We start from the raw sequence: 21,691 nt of genomic DNA, 5'->3' as shown, positions 1-21,691 counted from the left end.
GTTCTCAGCACAGGCTGGTTGGTCGGCCTCCAACCAGGCTCCTCCCCACCCCCACCCCCCAACCTCCCATGGACAGTTTTGATGTTGTCTTGAAGATGGATTGCAAGAGAGAGCTCCAGAGATCAAAATGTCTCCTCCTTTAACATGTTTCTCCACCACCCCCTGAGGTCAAGTGACTGGCAATGTCCGGCATGGTTTCCTCCACTTGAGTCAAATGTGCATCACCTTATCAGATACTTAGGTCAGTCTGTTGTTCCTGGAAGAACTGGGTTGTTTTATGCATGCCTTTACGAGGCTTGAACTACCTTATCTGCCTTTAGTGTTTACCTGGATTTGCCTCAAGCAATGTGAGACACACATTTGGAAATATTACATAGCAGAGCCTCATAACCACATATATGACATTGCAAGAAACATACTGCAATAACAATACTATTCAGTATCTCATGAGCATTCCAAAAATACCTTACATAACATACTTTACATTAAACATACAGTTAAACTATAAGGGTGAACGTGAATGATACACAATCACATCATAAGGATGTACATGGAGTGCAGTATGTCGCACTGAGTAGTTGTAGAATATCTGGAGTGCTCCTTTAGTAAACACAAGGAAGTTGGAAGTGTCTCACAACATCTTGAGGCAGATATCATTCTGAAGCCTCATGATGTTGATGCTTGCTGTGTGCTGCACAACACATGAGAGAGCAAGGGTGAGGATCTCAGTGACTGAGTGGCAAGAAGAGACTGGGAGACTTTCAGCACATTATGAACAGCTAGAGAAAATGCATCTAGCCAGTGTTTCTACCACCACTAGTTACCTGGGTCAGGGAAGCCTCAGACTCACTTTGGAAGTTGGATGCAGGGGAGAAACCTGTTCTGTGTAACTTATGAAATGTGTTTCCAGTATCATTGTGTACATACAATGTCTGTGTCAACTCATGAGATTTATTCCCTGTTTATATAATGTAAAAAGGTGGTTTTCATGCACATATCTCTAGGTAATATCTGCTGAATTGTGTAGCAAGAATGCCTGAACTTATGGTGGGGCAAATATAGACTTCTTTGGCTAAGCTATCAGAACATTTTTAAATAAAGTCATCTGAAAGTTTGAAACACATTGATAACACAATTAAAATAAATCAAAGCATCAGAACATGCCCTCATCAACTCCAAACAATGTTGCACAATTGCCAAAAAAAACAAGCTGCTCAAAAGGTTGCTATAGGCATGCATTACAAATCCAACAACTCTTAAATGATAACTGTCAGCTTCCTTAATTTCACAAAGGAACAGTCCTGTACTCTCCCTTGGAGTTGCAAGGCACACTATAAGAATATGAAGTGAGGCCTTCTGCTGCCTAAGGACCCTTCTCCTTTTTGATTGTAGGAGTGAAAAGGGACTCCTACTATGCATTTTCCAATAAGTGCAGCGCTTAATTTGGGGTGGGATGGCTGAGATGTAAGAGAGTTAGCTACAAGGCTCTCCAGCAAAATAGTTTGTCTTTGCATCATATATAGCTTGCTATCTTTTTTCCTTTTCTTGATTGAGCCTTTGCCATCTTCTCTTTGCTGCCTATCTCTTTCTTGCTTCTGCTTGTCATGGTCCATGTACACTTTTTTCTATTCATCTGTCCTCTTTGTAGCCTGCTGGGTTTTGGACATGAGTTCAGTGAACGTTTTCTCCTTATTCTTCCTCTCAGAATGCAGAGGTGTCCAGCAGTAGACAGCAACCCTCTATGTATTAGGTGTACCAAGCCAGATGATAAAGCAAATGTGGCCACCATGGCAACACAGATAAAATGTTGCTTTTCACCAATTTTGAAATTTCTTTCCCTAAATGTGCTACCAGTTTTGGACCCTATCTGGGATGGCAAATAGCTTTTTAATCAACTCCTGCAAAAGTACAATCCTGCACTATTGTGCAGTATTCCCTTTCTAAAAAAATTCTTTGAGTTCTTTGGGAGCAGGCAGTCATGCTAGATCACATAAGGTACATTAGTAATTTGTATTGCACCTTTGCAACCCTAACGGCAGACATCATCTTGATATTGTTTATGTGCATGTATCATATTTGTATCATATTTGTTTATGTGCATGTATCATATTTGTATTGGAAGTTATGGATATGTTTGATGTATCTATATTTCAACTTGTGCTGTGTTTCTGGGTGACAACCCTGACAGGATGGCAGCAGCAATAAGCTGCTTAACAGCCCAAGGAAACTCACAGAGACAATGGGCCCAGGGAGAGAAGCTGGGACTACACCTGATGAGTCACCAAGACTTACTCATGTGACCCTGGACTCCATCTTATTTGTGGAAATTTCCACAAGCAGCATGGCAAAGGCCATGGAACATAAAAGGCAGCTGCACCACATCCATTTGGTCTTCAGTCGTCAATCTTCAGTCGTCATCTAACTCTGGATCAACTCATCTGCAACTGAAGCTGTGACTCAAAGGACTGAGACCCATTCAGGTACTGGATGTATACCAGAGGGACTATACAAGCCTGCAAACTCCACAATTCTACTGAAAACCTGATGTATATGTACTTTTAAATCATTTGTATGTATTTGATTGCTCTTCTAGTTTGTTTCTTAACTTTTATAATAAACCTTTACTTTTAGTCCTGGCAGCATGGTATCTTGAGTAAGATCCAAACTTATATTGATCTGGTAATGTGGCTGACCCTTTGGGGTCAGGAGAACCTTTTTGGTAAAGAGCATAGAGTTTTACATAACATATCTCTTTACTGGACCTACTGGCTGATTGTGAGCCAGAGACTGAAATACAGTAAAGGGGGCTGGGTATATTTTTGTTTTAGCTTCTTGATTACCAGTGTGGGGAATCAGAAGCATTCTTTGAGGCTGGTTGAGAAGCCTGACTTCAGTGTCACCCACCAGTGCTGAGAGAATCTGCTCTCCTTTAATGTTTTCTTGGTCAGGGCATTTGGAAGTTGAGACCACCATTTGAGGCATTTGATTTTAACTGCCATGCTTTGAAATAGGTGTCTAGTGTTTTTAGGTCCTGTTCTAGAACCTCATCTACAGTTTCAAGTAGACAGTGAGTAGACAGCGCGATATCATCTACATAAATTAATTTGTGGGAGGATGTTGGTGGAATATCACTGGTATAGGCTGAAAAGTGCTGGAGCTAGAATGGACCTTTGCAGGAGTCCATTGTTCAGCATTTCCCCAATGAGCCTAATTGTAGGGTGACAGGGCATGACTATTGCAAGTTTCAGTAGAAGTCCTTTCCACCATATTGTATCATATGCGGAACTAAGATTGATAAATGCTGTTGCTGTTTTAAGTTGGTTGGTAGCCAGCTTCTATGTCACTGGCCAATGCCAGGACTTGGTCACAACAGTTTCTGCCTATTCTGAAGTCAGCTTGTTCTTTGGGGACTAGTTCTTCCAACAATGGTTTCATTATGCAAAGTAGAAGCTGCACCATTAACTTAGAGCAGCCATTAAAAAGTGCTATATAGATCAATAGCTTTTCACGTCAGTTGCCTCTTTTCCTGGTTTGAAAATGGCTATAATTTTTGCTGCTTACTATTCTTTTGGTATTCTCCCTGAGGAGTGGATGTTGGTAAAGAGAGCAGATAGCCATTTTCTTGATCTTGGATCCAAATGCTTCAGGAACTCAGGGAATATGTCATCAAGACCTGCTGCTTTTCCAGGTTTTCTTTGGGCAATGCCTCTGTCTACCATGCTTAACTATCCTTACGTTTAGGAAGTTTTTTGTAATATCTAGCCAAAATCTCCCTTGCTGCAATTTAAGCTCATTACTTCTTGTCCTGATCTCAGTGGACAAGGAGAACAATTTATCACCCTCCTCTTTATAACAACTTTTTATGTATTTGAAGATTGTTATGTCTCCCCCAACCACCCTTCTCCCCCTATCTTCTCCAGACTAAACAAACCCAGGGATTGATTCTGCCTGCTTTATATGTGAGGGCCGAGGAAGCCTAATCTCCAGGAGGGTGAGATTTCCTATGTTGAGGAATCCCAAAAATAGGCAGGGAGTGAACTGTGTCCTGGAATTCTCCCTATTGGCCAAGGGTTCCCCATCCCACAACTGGGTTTACCTCAGCAGAGGGAATTCCCACTCAGATGGGGAAGGGGCTTCCTGCAGTTCCATCCTAAAGGCAAGGGCATCATTCAACCAGTTTAGAGTGACCCAGCAGAGGTAAGGACAGAGGCCCTTTCTCTGAAGAACAACACCCACGTAGGCAAGACAATACTCCACCCTTGGTGCCCCAATCTTATGAACCTTTCCGTTCTTTTCCTCCGGCACACAAGGATTTAGTCTCTTAAGGACTGAAATGCTTTAGGCTAACTAAAATCTTTGGGCTCAGACTACACGGTCGGATGGACCCCCTTGATGTTAAAGTATATCAAATGGGCTGATGCTTTTGGTCACCCCAAAAATTAGGGGCAAGGAAGGGAGGAAAAGCCACTAAGGTCGGCCCCTAGAAGACGCCAACAAGGGTGAGTCGTGGAGAGAACTGGAGCCGCCCACTGAGGGCAGGAGAGAGCATGAGCTAAGTGGGGGTGGGACCGGAGCTGCAGGGAAGCAGCTAAGAACAGACGCAACAGACTTTTGGGACGGGAGGAAAGCTGGAGGAGCGGCTTTGGGAGGGAGGAAGGGAGGAGGGTGATATGGCGGGGGTGGGGGGCAGGAGCAGCTGGGGCAGTGGGAAAGCGGGGTGCAAGGGGCGGCGGCTGAGGAGCCGTGGGGACGGAGATGTGTCATTGTCCCGCCCGTCTGCACGGAAGGAAGGACGGGGCCGCTCCCGCCGCCTCAGCAAGGCGAGAAAGTTCAGCGAGTCGCTGCTGTTCCGGGGGCAAGGCAATCCGAGAGGCCGAGCTGGCTGCCCCGCCTCCCGCCAGTAAAGGGAGGAGGTCCTAGAAGGAAGCTGGGAGGGAGGGAGGAGCCACTACACTGCCTCCCCCGTGACCAGCCGGCTCCGCCCAGCCCAGTGCCGCTGAGTAACCTGGTTTCCCGGCTCGGAGTCGGGTCGGCCCTCCTCCTCCTTTCCCTGAGTGTAGCCGGGGCTCGGGCTAGCTCCTCGGAGCCGCTGCTGAGGTAGGAACCGCCGGCTCTGAAGAGAGGCGCCGCCGCCGCCTCACACGGAGACATGTACCCGGGAGCTGCTGCCGCTGCCGCCGCCGTCTCCTCCTCCCCCGGACCCGGTGAGTCCCCAGCCTCCCGCTCCTCTCCGGCTCCGCTGGGGTGTTTGAACGCGGGGGACCGTCGGTGCGCGAGCACTCCGGCAGCGCGAGAGGGGAGGGGGGTGGGGAGAGCGCGCGCGGCGCGAGGTGCCAACCGCCTAGCACGGGGGGAGGGGGAAACGGTCGCCAGCCCCAGAGCGCGCGCCAGTTCCCCACCCCCACCCGGTCCCCGGGCCGGGCCTTGTGGAGTCTCCCGGAATGGCCGCGCGGCCCGGCTGTGTGCGGTGGTGGAAACGGGCGGGCAGGGAGGGGTCAGGCCGCCCCCCCTCCCTCTCAGGGAGGGATCGAGTGAGCGTGCGTGTCCTGAGGCCCCTTTGTGGGCAGGGGGGGGTCTCATCCTCTCTTTGCCGCGGTGGAGGCTGTCCCCGGAGGTAGGCGAGGCTTCGGGTGCAGGCCCTGCGGGAAGCCTGCGGTTACGGGAAAGGGCTGCCTGGCTTCAGAACCACCGCAGGAACTCGGGGGGCCGGCTCGCCTCTTCCCCCCTACAGCGCCTCACGCAGACACTGGGCTGACGCTGCACGTTGCCCTGTTGCTGCCACTGCTCAGGACCTTGCTCTTACACGCCTCAGAGAAGTCGCTGGAACTGTTGGGGGCACAGTGCAGGGCAGCAGCAGCAGCCGGGCCCGTATAACCAGGCTGGTCCTGATTGCAAGCACTAGGATGTCCACTGACATCCTGTTGCTGTTCGCCCTGTGTACAAGGGGCCTGACTCAGGACCCTGCTGCTGCTGCCAGTGCTATGTGTGGTGTGGTCACTGCCCAGGACCTTGCCACATCAGGCTCATTGTTGCACTCACTACTTGCTGTCACACTGCTGCCCAATATTAGACCTGCCGGGGTCACCGCTCATGGCAGAGCCACTAGACATGCTGGCATTGCAATTCAGGGTCTTGCAGCTCTGACTAGGCCTCATGCTAGTTTTATAAACCCAATCACCACTGCTATGGCAGCTGGGTTTGCTGTCCAGGAGTGGTTAAAATACATCAAAATGGTGAGGCAGGAACTCAAAAGTTTTGGTGGGTGTTGTCATACTATATCAGTGGAACGATGAATAATCGTTCTGTGGAGCTGGATCCTACCGAGGAGAAGATAATGGGGACTAGAGCAGAAATGTATCAAAAAGTTGATGTCCCCAAATAAGCTTGTAACCAGGCAAGTGAAAGTGTGAATTTGTGTGTCTGGTAATAAAAACAAAGAGTAAATATTTATCAGAGTGGGGACTGGAGCCCAGGTGTTTGCCTTCCCAAATGTGTGCCCTAACCACTGGGCTCTAGGGTCAGCCTCACACTGTCTCTTGGCCAGTGAATAGTTAGTTATTAATACAAAATGGAACAGCTTCAGCAGGAGAAACTGAGAAACCCACCCCAGAATAGCTAATAACCTAGTCACTCCTCTGTGAAATGGGGTGGGGACCTGGGTTCATGTACCTGCTCCAGAGTAGGGATTCAAACCTGGGTCTCCCACATACTAGGTGAATGCCTAAGCATAAGGCAGCTATTGGGCATAAGGGAAACCCCTTCACTTCATTTTTGTGCGTTGCTCCTAAGTCCCCTTATGACTCTAGCTTAAAGCAAAAATGTTCCATTGTGACACTTCTGAAACTTTTTTCCTTTTTTTGACAAAAAATATGCCAAAGTTGACACACATTCACGAAACATCTTAGTTGACTCAGATCTGCTTTTTTGGCAGGGAGGTGGGGGAAGTTAAGCAAAATAAATTGTATCCAACTCTAAATTTCATCTCATAGCAGAGGAGGAGAGTGAAGATCTAAGAGGCAGGACTTCCCCAATCAGGGAGATGAAAAGGAGCTCTCTTTTAGCAAAAAATTGGAGCTGTGCTCTTTTTTCTTTTAAACCCTGGAGCTCAGGCCTGCTGCTATAGATACAGGAGAAACTGTGATTATGGTGTGTATAGCAGCAGCATCAAAATCCAGACTCTGCTTTTACTATACACCTTCATTCATGTCCTGCTACTGCAGACACCAGTGCTATTACTTGCACCCTTCCACTTATGCACACTGAGGCTTTAGCTGACTGCTGCCAGATTCATCTCATTCACCCTCAGTATACATATAAGGGTCATGCCTCAGAATCTGGTATTGCTGCTAGGACTACTGCATGCATTTCTTATTGTTACACCTCCATCACAGTATTCTACATTATCTTACTATTTTTTTAAATAAATTCATGCTGGGGTCACATTCGCCCCTTCAAGCTAGCTGGTATCTAATTACCAGTGATCACTGCACAGACACCACATCAGAGTTGAAAGGTGTCACTTGAACTGCAGCCCATATAGATGTCTGTCACCACTTAAATACGGTGCACTTAGACCTTGTTGCTGTCAGGGTTAAAGCATTGCTGCTGCAATATGTACACACAAGTAGCCACCTCTCTATTCAGATTCCACCACCAAACTGGTCTCCACAGTCATCACTCAGATCTTGCCAGTAGGGTCTCTTGTATTGGCCTTTTGCCAACTCAGTCACTCATTTGCCACAGGGTTTGCTGTTTAATCTCCTGTCCCCTCCTGGACCTAGCATTAAAAAAAAAAAAAAAAAAAAAAGTTAGGTCCTGTGTCTTTTGCATCTATGCTACTTTTGGACACTTTTGGATCCTCTGTCTTTTGGTTCTGTGATACTTTTATTGATGCTAAATATAGCAACTTAATTCTAATAGGCTGTTTTATGGGGGGATGGTGCTTAAAAGAGATTTTGGAAGAGACACCCAAAATTTATTTGTAACAATCCTAGCTTTCATCTAAATATTCTTTGAAATGGGATCAGAGAGGGTATCTTAATGATGGGCTTCTCTTTCTGTACTCTTTCCCAAAAATGTTTGTCTTGGATTCACAACTTGGCTGTGACACTTCATTTGAGGTTACAAAGCCTGGTGCTTTACTAGTTATTTTTTTTGCAAAAACATTATTCAAAGGTGAAGGTTTCTAAAACACCATAGGAACCCTGTCTTTAAAAAAAAAGTTGATTTGCATCATCTTTAAATTCTGCCTTCTGGAAGGCCAGGGCAAGCCAAGAGAATACAGTAGTATTCAATAAAATAATGAATGTCTTTAAATTTGCTACATCTTTTATTACTAATTACTCAAAATCTAATATCTAAACTTGTAAATTACAATGTTTAGTGTACCCTGATACTTCATAGAATACTTCAAAGAAAATTCTGTTTGGAAACAATTTCTGTAAAGCTTGCATCTTTATATATGTATGTATGTATGTATAAGGACACTTGCTTTTGCTTACATCTGATGTTATGGTTCCCTGTTGGTGACTTCCCATTTGTCTAGAGCAGATATCAGAAACAGGATTATTGCTTCACATTTAGAATAAGAAAAGAACAGATAAACTCTTAGAACACATTTTCAAATATGAGAAACAAGTTTTTCTGAGATCTCTTAAATGTGTGATTGGGTCTCTAAGTCTATCAGCAAAAACAAAGTTATGGCCTTTCATTTGGTAAATAACAAGTGTATAGCAATGCTTGGGAGAGTTATCACTTTAGGAGTCTGTTTTCCTCTCTGAACAGTGAAATAAGCCTTTGGAATCTCTCATGTATGGTTTCTACTCATGTAAATTGCTTTTTAAATTGCTCATCTGTTAGTGTGATTGGTCAGAAGCTATTTTTTGTACCCTAATTCAGATGGTTTTATTTTAAAAGCTGGCAAATGTAATCTTGACAAGTTTGAAATAATTTGGTTGAGAAATTGAGTGAAAATAGCATGCTGCCCATGCATTGATTTTTTTTTTTCTTATCAGTTTTAGTGTAATGGGACTCTTTTCCCAAATGTGTTTAAAAATACAGGAGCTTTTGTCTGTTTTGGTGGAGTTGCCTAGTAGCTTGTTCTTCTTGGGAGACTCTGTGTAAATCATAGCACCTAATGGCTGACCTGTGCACTAATGGATTCTGTGGCCTCTCAAACTAAGTTTTTTTTTTTTTTTTTTTTTTTTTTTTTTTTTGGGGGGGGGGGGGGGGAGATGTAAACTGCTTTACCTTGTTCTGGCATTTCAGGTGATAAGGATGTCTGTTTTGCCATTGTCTGACTGTTTTATATTCAGGGTTATTTGTGTTGATCTAGTTCAGGAGGATGCTGGTTCTTGTCTGTTCTGAAAGACCACTAGGGATACTTACCTTAGTTGGCACTGGACCATGTTATAAGGATCAATATTTTACTTTAAATTAAGTGGCTTCAACTGTCTTGTTCTTTCATAATAACTGCAAAGCTTTCCTTGGTTTAATTCTACACAAAAAAACTATGTTGAAAACTTCAGTATTGTAAGGTTAAGTGCACAGATGAGAAAATGGACAGAGTAAAGTTAAGTTTAATGCATGTTTGTATGAATGCATTATGATTGCTGTTTCTCCAGCTTAATTTCTTTCTACAGCTTTAGTTACATGCACAACATGTTGTAACTGTTTATATGCTAATCTCACTGCCATCATGGTTATCTCACTGCCATTATGGTTATTATAACTTTGATTTAGATTTCTCATATACTTCTATGTTGTATATTTTAATAATTGTCAGCAGTAATAGTATGACTTATCAACCAGCTGTACAGCCTTAAGGGATGAGGTAATTGCTGTAGTGCAAATTAAGATGACTTGTATATGCCAAAACGCTGTATTCTTGTACTTCAAATGTAGTATGTTAATGCTGCTTCATTTTTTGTATAAATGGCATATAGCTTCTGGCATACACTTAGTATACAGTCAGAGATTATTGTAATGTATACATAAAGGCAGGCAGAGTTAAGGTTAAACTTAAGGGTTAACATAAGAGTTAAGGTTGAACTTTTCCTGACTTGTGAATGCTTAGCTATGCAACCTTAATGGTTTTTTTTAGAACAGCTTTTATGTGGAATTTCATGAGCAAACAGATAGGAAAAAAAAAGAAAGCAAGAGAAACTTAACTATTCAGGATTTTGAAGTTCTGCTGACTTGCAAAAATTTGACAGTGTATAAATTCCATTATATAGAACTAGTTAGTTGAACATTATACGTAGCTTTGTCCCACACAACTTAGGAGAACCCGTTGCGTCCACAGCTTCTGCAGGTGCATCTGAGCAGGGTTCCCTCCCAGGCACTTTAAGCATAGCTCATCCCAATCCTATTGCTCCTTACAAGGTTTGCAGGGACTGAGTCCATATGTGCGTTCAGTATATTTAAATTAGTCATGCATATGTGCAGCTGTCCTTATTTGTGCACTTACTATGCATAGTGAAAATTTATTCAGATGAACTGAACATGTATGGTAAATGATTTTTCAAAAGTTCATCACTAGTTTAAAAAAAAAAAACAACAAACCAACCAAGCCCAAAAACTTTCTAGAGCACTCAGAGATAAGTCACAATGAAAGCTCTTTGCATTCCAGGTTTCAACCTTAGCTAGTAGATTTTAGAACTTGGTTACATGCTTCTTTTTTAGTAGTAGGAAACATTTCTTCTTCTTTTCATTCAAAAATAGCTGAAGATTTTCTGCTTATATTTTCAAAATAATTTTCTTGGGATAGAGGCCACACCGGGAAAATGTCTGCCTGAAAAGTTTTAGAAAGCTGTGAACCCCTGGGGAAAAAAAGGGTTGGAGTAGAAACCTTTTATGCAGCTTTTAGTCTGGATTCATCCTAGAAATATTGTAGTCACTGTACTGGACACTTTAGTCTGGTATCCTGACTTGGGGCCACTAACCTGGTGATTCAAAGGAAGATGTAAATCTCCCATAAGTTCCTTTCTAACCTAGTTCAGGTATGGTTGGCTTATATCCTGAAGCAAGAGGGATAATAATGACTGTTTTACTCTATGTAGTGTAATTTTGAATGTTCATATAAATGGCTATTATTTTAATCCCAGTAGGCTGTTTCTCTCAATGTCTTGTGTTCACAAGCATCATCTGTTATTCTTTGTGTAAAACATTCTTTTCACTTGAATTTAACCTTTTATTTACCCTCTTTGATGATGCAGTCGGTAAAAGAATCAGACTGAGCTTCTCTATACCATTTATTATTTTATATCCCTCTATCGTGTCTCTCTTAGTTGTCATCTTTCAATATTTTTTATCTTTAAAGTCTAGTTACCTTGGATGTAACTGAAATCCTATAAATCCATACTAAACCTAACAAGCATGACCTATCCAGTGGCCTTTCTTTACTATAGCCCAAACAGAGAATAATTAACCAGAACATCAACAAAACAAAAACAGCCTTTCAACCCCAGTACCAGCCCTCTCCCCAAATACTTGGGAATGAGAGAAACATGTGCTTTCTAACAGACAATCTTTCCAGTATTTCCTCAGAGGGAAGCAATTTCATGCCTCTTGTTTTTCTTTTCTAATTTTGCTATATCCATTTTGAAATGGACTGATCAAATCTGAGCACAGTAGCCAAAGTGAGGGTAAACCGTTGATTTATACAGTGGAATTATAAAATCAGTGTTGTTCTCATAATATAGTCTAACATCTTGTTTGCTTTTTTCACTGCTGCTGCATTTTGAGCAGCTGTTTCATTGAGCTGTCCACAGTGCTGCTTAGGTCTCTTTTCTGAGTTGCTATAGTTAGTTTTGAATCCATCACTATTTGAGTACTTCAGGTTCTTCTTTGAGTGCTTGTTCATGTTGATTCTATTCTAGGTGTGTGCACACACCCATGTGCATGGTCACCAGAATTTTTTTCCCTTAGCAGTATCTGTAGGACCAGCTCTAGTACCCTCTGGAGAACCGTGCCCATGCCGTGATATGTGAGGCATTGCTGACCCTGCGCCCTCTCAGTTCCTTCTTTCCATCCCTGATGGTTGCTGGAACCCTTGCTCGCTACTGCAAGTGTTCTGAATTTCCCTAGTAGTTGGTTAGTTGTCTTTTGTTTTCTGTTAGGTTTGATCTGTATATAGTTGTTAAATGTTAGTCCCATTAGGGACCTTCATCCGAGAGCGGGGCATGCCTCGGTCCTCAGGCTTCAAGCCTTGTTCTATGTGCAACAAACCCTTCCCGCTCAGCGACCCCCATGACAGTTGCCTTAGTGTCTGAAGTTATCATATAGGAAGGACAAGTGCAGGATTTGTAAGGGATTCAGGCCGAGGACTAAAAAGAGAGAAATCTGCCTGAAAGCCCTGTTGATGGAGGCGGCCCTGAGACCAGCCTCAGAATTCCCCTGTTCCATCTCAGTGCCGAGTATTTGTGCTTCGGTGCAGAGCACACCTCCGGCACTGATGCTTATCGACGCCACTCTCCTTCTCCATCATCGAAGAAGCAGCAGCGCTCTGACAGAGGTCGTTCCCCCCACACCAAAAAAGAGCAGGGAAGCAGGGTTGAGTGTAGATCCGGCGTTGGACCAGCCACCTGTGTCGGGGCAGCCGGAGCTGGGTTCGCCACCCAGGGCACCAAGCCCCCTGAGGGAGCCACCCCTGACTCTGGGGAGCAGAAGGGGGTCTCTCCAACTTAAGGTGCCATCATTGCCAGATGTTTTGCAAGTAGTGAGAGACCTGATGGTCCTCCCCCTGCTTCCCACATTGAGATTCTCCTCTGTGCCGGAAAGAGGAAAGGCACCAATATCAAGAGGGAAGCCTGCGATGGGGTTCCCACAGTGGCAACATCACTCTCCTGAGCCACGATGCCACTCTGTATCACTGCGGCCCCGGTTGCCAGTGCAGAGAAGGTCCCCGCATTCACAGCACCGGTCCCCGAGATCGTGCTCCTGCTGCTGAGTGGCACCCATCCCAGTCCCTGGCACCGAGGCATTTGCCCGCACCAAGGCATTCACCCTCGGATAATTGGCACAGATCCGATCCCCTGCTCCAAGGCACTCATCTGCAGCTCAGCGGCACCGATCTTGGTCCTCTTCCTGACACTGGTCCCTGGCAACACATCATTGGAGTCCCACCACCGGTCTTGGATGCCTCACTTTCTGGCACCGCGTCGTCCTCATCGGCGCTCACCGGCATTTCATGGGACCTGGGGTTCCAAGCACTGGTCCCTGCTAAGAGAAAAAAATTCCGGTGACTGTGCATGTGGGTGCGCACACATCTAGAATGGAATGGACAAGAGCAACACATCTCAAAGAAACAGTTACGAAAGTAAGTAACCATTTTTTATTCTTTTGTATGTGCATTATCTTTCACTTGGGTACGTCAGATTTCATCTGTCATAACGTTGCCCATAGCTTTGTTTAGGCATTTTTAAAGTTCCTCAGTCTTTTGTAAACTTGACTAAAAGAAGGCTTGAAACATTTAAAATATGACATCCTAGTTAGAGGCATATATGAAAAATGGATGGGGCTCCTAAGTGAGGTCCACGGTTAACAGGGTTCCATGGGAAAAGCCCAACAGCCCCCATCCCTAATGATGGGAAGGAGAAAGATGGTGGAGTACTTCATTTTTCACAGGTAAAATGAGTATACAAAATGCAGAGTAGTACATAATTAGACCTTTGAAATTTCACTTGCCTGTTTTCTTGACAGTAATACTGGCAAGAACTTGGTTGACCTTAGTTAAACTTACCCTCTTATTATCTTTTGGGGTTACATTTAATACGTTAGCTCTTCACCAGTGTAGCCTGGTTCATACCCTCATTATTAAATAACCTACAAATTCCATACAGCAGTTAAGCGTATGCTCTTTCAGATTCATACACATAACTTGTGTACTTGTGAAAAGGAGAAGTTTTATTTTAATTTTTTTTTACTGCTAATTCTGACTTTAGTGAAGGTCCTGTGTCGTCTGTGATTTTTTGCAGATACAGAATTTTCCACCGAATTCACCCCTTGCTCCAGAATCTAAGCGCTGATTTTAAACAAAACATAGGGCTGGTCTACACTGAAAAGTTACATTGGCATAGCTACATCTCTCATGGGTGTGATGGAGCTGCTTCCTCTGCCGGTGAAGTTGGCCACTCCAAGTTGCTGCTTCTGTGCAGTCCTACATCTGCCTATGAGAGCCCAGCTGGGGAGGTGACGGCAGGGGGGTGAGGAGAGCATAGTGGTTGGGCACAGGGCAAGGGCTTGCTGGGGATGGTTCCGGGAGCAGGTTCCCTGTGCTCGGCCTAAGTTAGGGGCATTGCCCGTGCTCCTCGCCCACCGCTGAGGTGTCCACAAAGGTGTAGGAGCTCCAGCGAGAAACTTTGTTGCTGTGAGTTCTCTGCCCAGGGCCTGGGCTTGCCCAGTGGCACGTGCTCCTTATTCCTGTAGTCCCAGCCCCCAGGAGCTAGTGGAACTGGCTGCTCTGTCCCAAGGAGGTGGGACTAGAAGGTTCGTTCACCCAGAGATGATGCGTGAGGTGGTCACATACCCCTCCTCCCCCAAACCTTTAAATTGTGGCCCTCTCCCCTCCCACACTCAAGTTACGTGTTGCCTCTGCTCCTGAGAGATGGAATTCTTCCATCAACCTAGCTTCTGCCTGTCAGTGAGGAGGTGGATTACCCACAGCAAGGGGAACCCCCCTCCTCATAACAGTGTAAGTGATGTGATAAACTCAGGTCAGAGGGCCGCAAAAGGACATACCAGGGCCAGAGTGTGATCCCTAGAATGCCAAAAACCCTTTTTCCTGCAAGCAGGGGAGAGATTATTGCAGGGCAACTAGACACACCTGGACCAATGAAGGGCTAGTCCAGGTGTACTTAAACCCTGCCTTCCCTATGGGGGGGGGGTGGGGGGAAGCACAGGAGAAAGAAGCTGCCAGAAGGCTTGTGGCAGCTGGAGGAGAAACTTCCCCCAGGCTAGGAGATGGTGCTTCTCTGCAGCCCAAGGGGCAGAGAAGGAGACAACCCTTGGCCACAGCCGGCAGGAGGGAGCCACAGTAAGGTACCTACCCTGGCCCCGGGGGCACGCTGCGGGGAAAGGACAAAAGACTTGTTAAGCCTGGGGAGACGGGGTAACCGGTGATTCCCTGGCCCACTACAAGGTGTAGAAGCATGAGACCCATTAGGGTGAAGCTGGCTGTTTGCCACAGTGAGTACACTAAGGCTACGTCTACACTACAAAATTATGTGGATCTAACTTAGATCAGCATAAAGACACTGCAGTTATTAAATCGCTTGTGTGTTGTCACTTGGCCCCTTGTGTTGGTGGTGTGTGTCCTCACCTGGAGTGCATTCATTGACTGTGTTGTCAGAGTGGGGTGTTGTGGACAGCTCCTGAAAGTCATTAACAGTCAGTGTAAGCAACCAGTGTCTATGCTGACACTTCGTTGATCTAATTACATTGACCATGACACTCTGCTGCTCAGGGAGGTGGTGTTACTAAATTGGTCTAGAGAGGTACTTACATTGGCAGGAGCCAATTTAAGTGAAGACACTTCTGCAGCTAGGTCGATGCAAGCCAGCTTACGTTGACCTAACTAGTGTAGACTAGGCGTGTGCTGCTGTAGCTTTTTAAGTGTAGATACAGTCATATTTCTAGTCCTTAACCTCATCAACAATCCTTCATCTGTTAACCTTGTAGTGGTTTCCTGAGGCCAGGTCTACACTAAAAATTAGATCTACCCAGCTGCGTTGCTCAAAGGTGTGAAAAATCCACATCCTTGAGTGGCATAGGTAAACACAGTTTATGAATTTACCTGAAGCTGCTGCAGAATTTCCAGTCTCCTGTGTTGAAGTGTGAAAGAAATTAGGAGGCCTTCCCACAAGTGCAGGGTCGTGCAGACCCTGTTGTGGAGTATTGAAGTCTTTGAATATAGACACTTCAGGAAGTTGTAAAAAAGGCTAGTTTAAGCACTTTTTTTATTCCCTATATGCAAATGACACTAATCACACACTTCTTTCTCACTGATGTATAGTCATAAAAAGCTCAGGGGTATAATGAACTGACTTCCACAAAACTGTACTGGGGGGAAAATACCTTCACTGTTACTGCCACCACCCAAAAGTTAGATGCAGTAAGTATTTCAAGGCCAAAACTAAATAGCCTGAATTTACTTTTAAGATTGGACACTCCAGTATCTATATTGAAATACCCCATATATTTATTTAAGTTGCGAGTAAAATGTTCAAAAGAGAGAGAGGAGTCTGAAGGCTATGAAAAGTCAATAGGACTTTGGCGCTCTTGAAAATTTTAAGTTCCATTTTCATAAATGATTTAGGATCCTACATCTCACTGACTTTTGGTATCACTTGGAAGTGTTGGAAATTTTTACACATAATGTTTTACTGAAGTTGTTTGTTTTGCTTAACATAATAAGTTTCCTTTTAATTGTGTTTCTGTTGTGTAGATAACTAGTTTTATACATTTATCTAACTATCAGGAAACAAAATGTATAATTATATTTAATATAAATTATGTAGGCTCTTGTAATTAGACTGTAAAAACAATGTTGTCATGAGACACAAATGTTTCAGCTTATATAACAGAATTCTGATATGTGAGTAGTATATTGGCAACCAAGATACCATAGTTTTAACAGGTTTGTTTAGTTAATTAAAGGGTCTAATACTTAAAGAATGAAAATAGCAAATACATTCTGTTTATAGGCTAAGCTTTGACCTAAACTCCTGTTTATTTAATAGGAATTACACACATGTATCTGAGGGTGGAAGTTGGTCCTGTAATTGAAACCTTATTCATTATTCTTTGTATTACTGTCTTGGTAAATGCTGTTGGGTAATATAACAATGCTACTTGATAAATATGACTAATAATTTCAGAGTGAAACTTTGGAACAAAATGCTGTTATTTAATCTGTTAATGAAAAAGCAAGCTCTCCTAGCAAGCTCTCCTTTTGAAAGCTTTGGGCTTGTCTACATTTGAAGCTATACCAGTATAGTTAAACTGTGGGAGTTATACCAGAATAATTCACCTGGGAACACTTTAATGCTGGAATAAATGTATCCACATAGGGAGTTATACCAGTATAACTATAATTCTTTAAATTCTATCCTACCTTATACTAGCAACACTTCCAGTCTAGACAAGCCAGGTAGTACAGGGCAGGTAAAAGGCTAGTTATCTTGGAGATGTTAACAAATACTGATTACATGTGATAGAGCTTTGATTAGTGATAAGCTAAGGACCTTTTTATACCAAAAGTATGGAATTGTATATAGAAACTTTGTTGGTCTCTGGCTTCAATAACTTTATCTACTTGGTATAACAGAAAGTCCTTTGACTAAATTTGTCAGATATCTAATATGTGCAAACCTAGTGGTGAAATAATTAACCGGAGCCTTCTCAGTATGCATCTAAAACAAATACAAGAACATATGCGTTTGTGTGCTAGGTATGCTACAAAAGGAATGAAAGTTTCAGTTTGTAGATAATTTGTCCTGCCATCCAAACTGTGATGAGTGGGATGGGATTGGAAGGGAGAATGAAAGTAAAGTTAATTTTCTGAAGAGACTTAAAGGAAGAAAATTATTTGCCAAAGGTAGAGTAGAACCTCAGAGTTATGAACACCAGAGTTATGAAGTGCCCAGTCAGCCACACACCTCATTTGGAATCGGAAATATGCAATCAGGCAGTGGAGCAGCAGAGACAAAAAATAAAATGTAAATACTGTACGGTACACTGCTGTGTTAAATACAAACTACTAAAAACAGGGAAAGTTGGGGGAAAAAAAGATTTGACAAGGTAAGCAAACTGTTTCTGTGCTTGTTTAATTTAAATTAAGATAGTTAAAAGCAGTATTTTTCTTCTGCATAGGAAAGTTTCAGAGTTGTATTAAGTCAATGTTCAGCTGTAAACTTTTGAAAGAACAACCATAACATTTTGTTCAGAGTTACAAACATTTCAGAGGTATGAACAACATCCATTCCTGAGGTGCTCATACTCTGAGGTTCTTCTTCAAGTACTTTCTCATGTCAATTCTAATGTAGGTATGTGCTCGCCCTGAGTAGCGCCACCAGAAAGTTTTTCTCTCCAGAGTATCTGTCATGTCAGCTCTGGTGCCCACTGGAGTTGTGCTGGTATATAGGTGCCCTGCCCTCATAATGCTGATATATGGGGCCCTGCTGCTCCTTCATTTCCTTCTTACCACCCATTATGGTCACTGGAACTTCAGCTTATCCTTGTATTCACTGCAAGTACTTCTCTCAATGGATTCTTGGTTTTTTTACTTGTGTATGTAGGTTTTTATAGTGGAAAAGGTTCTCAATCTGGTCAGAAATCTGACAGAATCTGGCGTGGAAAGGTGTCTCGCCCACATGGTCATCAGTGCTATGCATTCTGGATTACTTGCTATACCTGAATAAGCAAGGGCTATTGGTGACATTGATTAGAGTCCACCTGGTCGCAATTTTGGAGTTTCATCCATGGATGAATGGCCAGTCCATCTTTGCAAACTTGATCAGTAGTCCTTTTCTAAAAGGGCTGGGTAGACTGTACTCCCAAGTATGACAACTTATCCCACTTATCCAACCTGGTATTTTCAAGGCTCATGGGTCCCCCATTTGAGCCCTTAGCTACATGTTCTCTATTCTACTTGTCTTGGAAGGTGACCTTGGTCTTGGAGATTAGAGCCCTTATTTCAGAACCTCCATACATGGCATTCTTCAAGGACAAGGTCCAACTGCGCCCTCACCCAGCCTTCCTCCCGAAGGTGATTTCACAGTTCCATAATAACTAGGACATTTTCCTCCTAGTCTTGTATTCGAAACCACATGTTAATAAACAGGAGCAGAGACTTCATTCAGTAGATGTCAGATGTGCGCTTGCCTTCTACATAAAAAGGACTAAATCGTTTCAGAAAACTACTCAACTTTTGTGTCAGTGGCAGACAGGATGAAAGATCTTCCAGTCTCAGCCCAGAGAATTTCATCGTGGATCACTTCTTGTATCTGCATATGCTATGACCTGACTAAGGTCCCTGCTCTGACCCTGATGGCACATTCCACAAGGGCACAAGCATCTTCAGTTGCATTTGTGGCACGGTCCCTATCCAGGACATCAGTAGAGCAGCAATGTGGTCTTCGGTCCACACTCTTGTATCTAATTGTGCCATCACTTAGCAGGCCAGAGACAGTGCTGAATTTGGCAGAGTAGTGCTACAGTCTGCTTGTCCATGAACTCCGAATCCTCCTCCTACATTTGAATGGATGTGAGCAAGCACTCGAAGAAGAAGAAACGGTTACTAACGTTTCATAGCTGTTGTTCTTGATGTGTTGCTCATGTCCATTCCACAACCCCCCCGCCTGCCTCTCTGTCAGAGTTAGGTGGCAAGAAGGAGCTGAAGAGGCGGCAGGGCCCTGTATACTGGCACTATAGGGGCACGACTTCAGGGGGCACCAGAGCTGACCCAACTGATATCACTGAGGGAAAAACTTTCCGGTGGTGGTGCTCGGGGTGAGCACACACCTACACATGAATGAACATGAGCAACACATCTCAAAGGCTAGTAACCATTTTTTCTACTGTACATCCATGCAGTAGAAGTGGATTAGTACAAGTATCTGTCTGCTGTATTTACAAATTTCACTGTCACATAACTGAAACTACATATTAGTGGTATCTACCAATGCTATTTTTAACAGAAATAGTTAGTAGTTCCTGCTGTTGCCAGGTAGTCATGTTTAAAATTGTTATACTCCTAAAGGTGGCTATGAGACAAGTGTAAACTTCTATGGTTACATCAGTGTTGAACACAGTGTTAAGTTTATTTCTAAGCCATGAACTTAGACCAGAGCAAGAGTCACAAACTAGAATGCTGTCCTCATATGCTGCATCTGGTCCGATTGTTATAAACTAGTTTATAGGATACAGTGCTTATTGTTGTGAAGTGAGAGCAAGTGGTACCATTATAGCTGGTAATGTCACAAATAGGATATTAATAAGGGTATATCTATGCTTAACCTGGGTGATTTAAGACCCAGTTCTGAGTCTTTGGGTTCACCCAGCCCGAGAACGAGTGTTTCCACAGCAAAGCCCTTCCCCATTTATTTGTCCACACTGTGTCTAACCTTGCCACTGGGTGCCTGTGTATATGGTTCTTTGTGATGAGATGCTTTGGGATTTTTTCCTAGTCAGTTGTCTCAATAGCTGGAGAACTTGTCCGCCACTTGGGGTGGGGGTATTGTGGAGAAGGCATTGGAGGACTATCCGCACTTGAGTGATCTTACCGCAATCCTCACCGCAAAGTGGATGGGTTGTAGCCTGAGCTAAGGCACAGCTTGAGCTTTAACCCGTGCCTCTAACCATGCAAGCAAGCACAGGTTCAAATAGCAAACAAGTATAAGCTTGAAGATTTTGTGTGGGGATGGTAGTGATGATTGGGCAAAAGCATCTGTAGGAGTATGAGCTAAATATAAGCACATTTTAGACTAGAGGGAGGTAATGTTGTTCTCCTGCACCTCAGTAGCCTGTTGAAAAATGTCAACATAATCCCTTTTGCCAGTTATGTTAATATTATGGCTTGTCTATTTAAGAAGGCTGCACTAGTTTAATTAAGGATTTGGGAGTTTTTAAGCCTGTGTAAGAGACTGTGTGTGTACACTTTTGATTTTGGTTTAAACCAGGCCATACTCTGATATATGATAAATAAAATAGGAATCTGATTAAGCTAAACTGAAATAAGAGTTTCAGGGTTTCCACAGTTTAATTAAATCAGTTTAAAAAGCAATTTAAGTTAAACTGATGCAACTTTATCATGTAGATCAATGAGGCCTTAAGAATGTAGGAATTACTATAATGGATCAGTATCCTCTCCCTAATAGTGACCATGCCAGAAGACTCAGGAAGGTGCAAGAAACTGTGATAGGTAGGTGTGGGCTAACGTGCCCTTACCGGCCTTCAAAAACTTGTTTTGTTGTTAGCAAGTACTATTATAACTCTAGGTGGTATTGTTAACTATATAAATGTTCAATCCCTGTGTAAATCTTGCTGAATTCTTGGTGCCACTATCCACTGGCAATGAATTCCAAAGTCTCATTATGTGTTGTGTGAAAATAAATTTTCTTTTATCAGTTCTGAATTTGCTGCTTTTCAATTCCAGTGGATGCTTTCTTTTTCTTCTATCATGAGACAGACTATAGAAGCTAATGTATACCACTCATTGTTTTGTATATGTTTATACTCTTGGAGGTTGATGAAACATGGGATTCCAGACCACTCAGAGGAAGACAGTTGAGCTGTTGGAACAGTTCATCAGTGGTTTGGGGGGATTGTGTAACACTATTTTGATCCCCTCTGATATAGAGGCTTCAAAGCAGCCTCTCTGCTGGTTTTGTCCTCGTAGTTTATCATGGTTTACAGGTGGATGGTGACAAAGTGAGAGGCAGAATGGCCAACCAGTGGTTTTCTTCAGCTTAAACTTAACATGGTTGAAACTGAGCTTTTCTCTTTCCTTCACAAGCTTCTCTGTCATCATTGATGGCACCACCATCTTCCAAGCTGTTCATGTGCACAACCTGGGTGTTTAATTCTGCCCTTTTTCTAAACGCTCACATCCAGATTGTAGTCAAGTCTTGCTACTTTCTGTGTCATAACACTTCTAAGATCAGACCTCTTTATCCTGGACACAGTGGTGTAC

General features: G+C 43.5%; 1 protein-coding gene across 1 annotated transcript in view; it reads left to right on the top strand.

Moving 5' to 3' along the window:
* Positions 1-4,977: 4,977 nt before the first annotated feature.
* AGO2 (argonaute RISC catalytic component 2) overlaps positions 4,978-21,691 on the top strand; it is a 106,095-nt gene continuing 89,381 nt past the window's right edge. Inside the window, exon 1 of the mRNA XM_067558319.1 lies at positions 4,978-5,204. Within this exon, the coding sequence (XP_067414420.1) occupies positions 5,150-5,204 (55 nt within the window). The 5' untranslated portion in view covers positions 4,978-5,149. The remainder of the gene's footprint in view (positions 5,205-21,691) is intronic.

This window comes from Emydura macquarii, unplaced genomic scaffold, assembly GCF_026122565.2.
Source record: "Emydura macquarii macquarii isolate MOO-44397 ecotype Brisbane River unplaced genomic scaffold, CSIRO-AGI_Emac_v2 contig_1947, whole genome shotgun sequence".
In the NCBI taxonomy this organism is placed as follows: domain Eukaryota; kingdom Metazoa; phylum Chordata; order Testudines; family Chelidae; genus Emydura; species Emydura macquarii.
The sequence above is the reverse complement of the archived record's forward strand: the minus strand, read 5'-3'. Positions and strand labels throughout refer to the sequence as shown.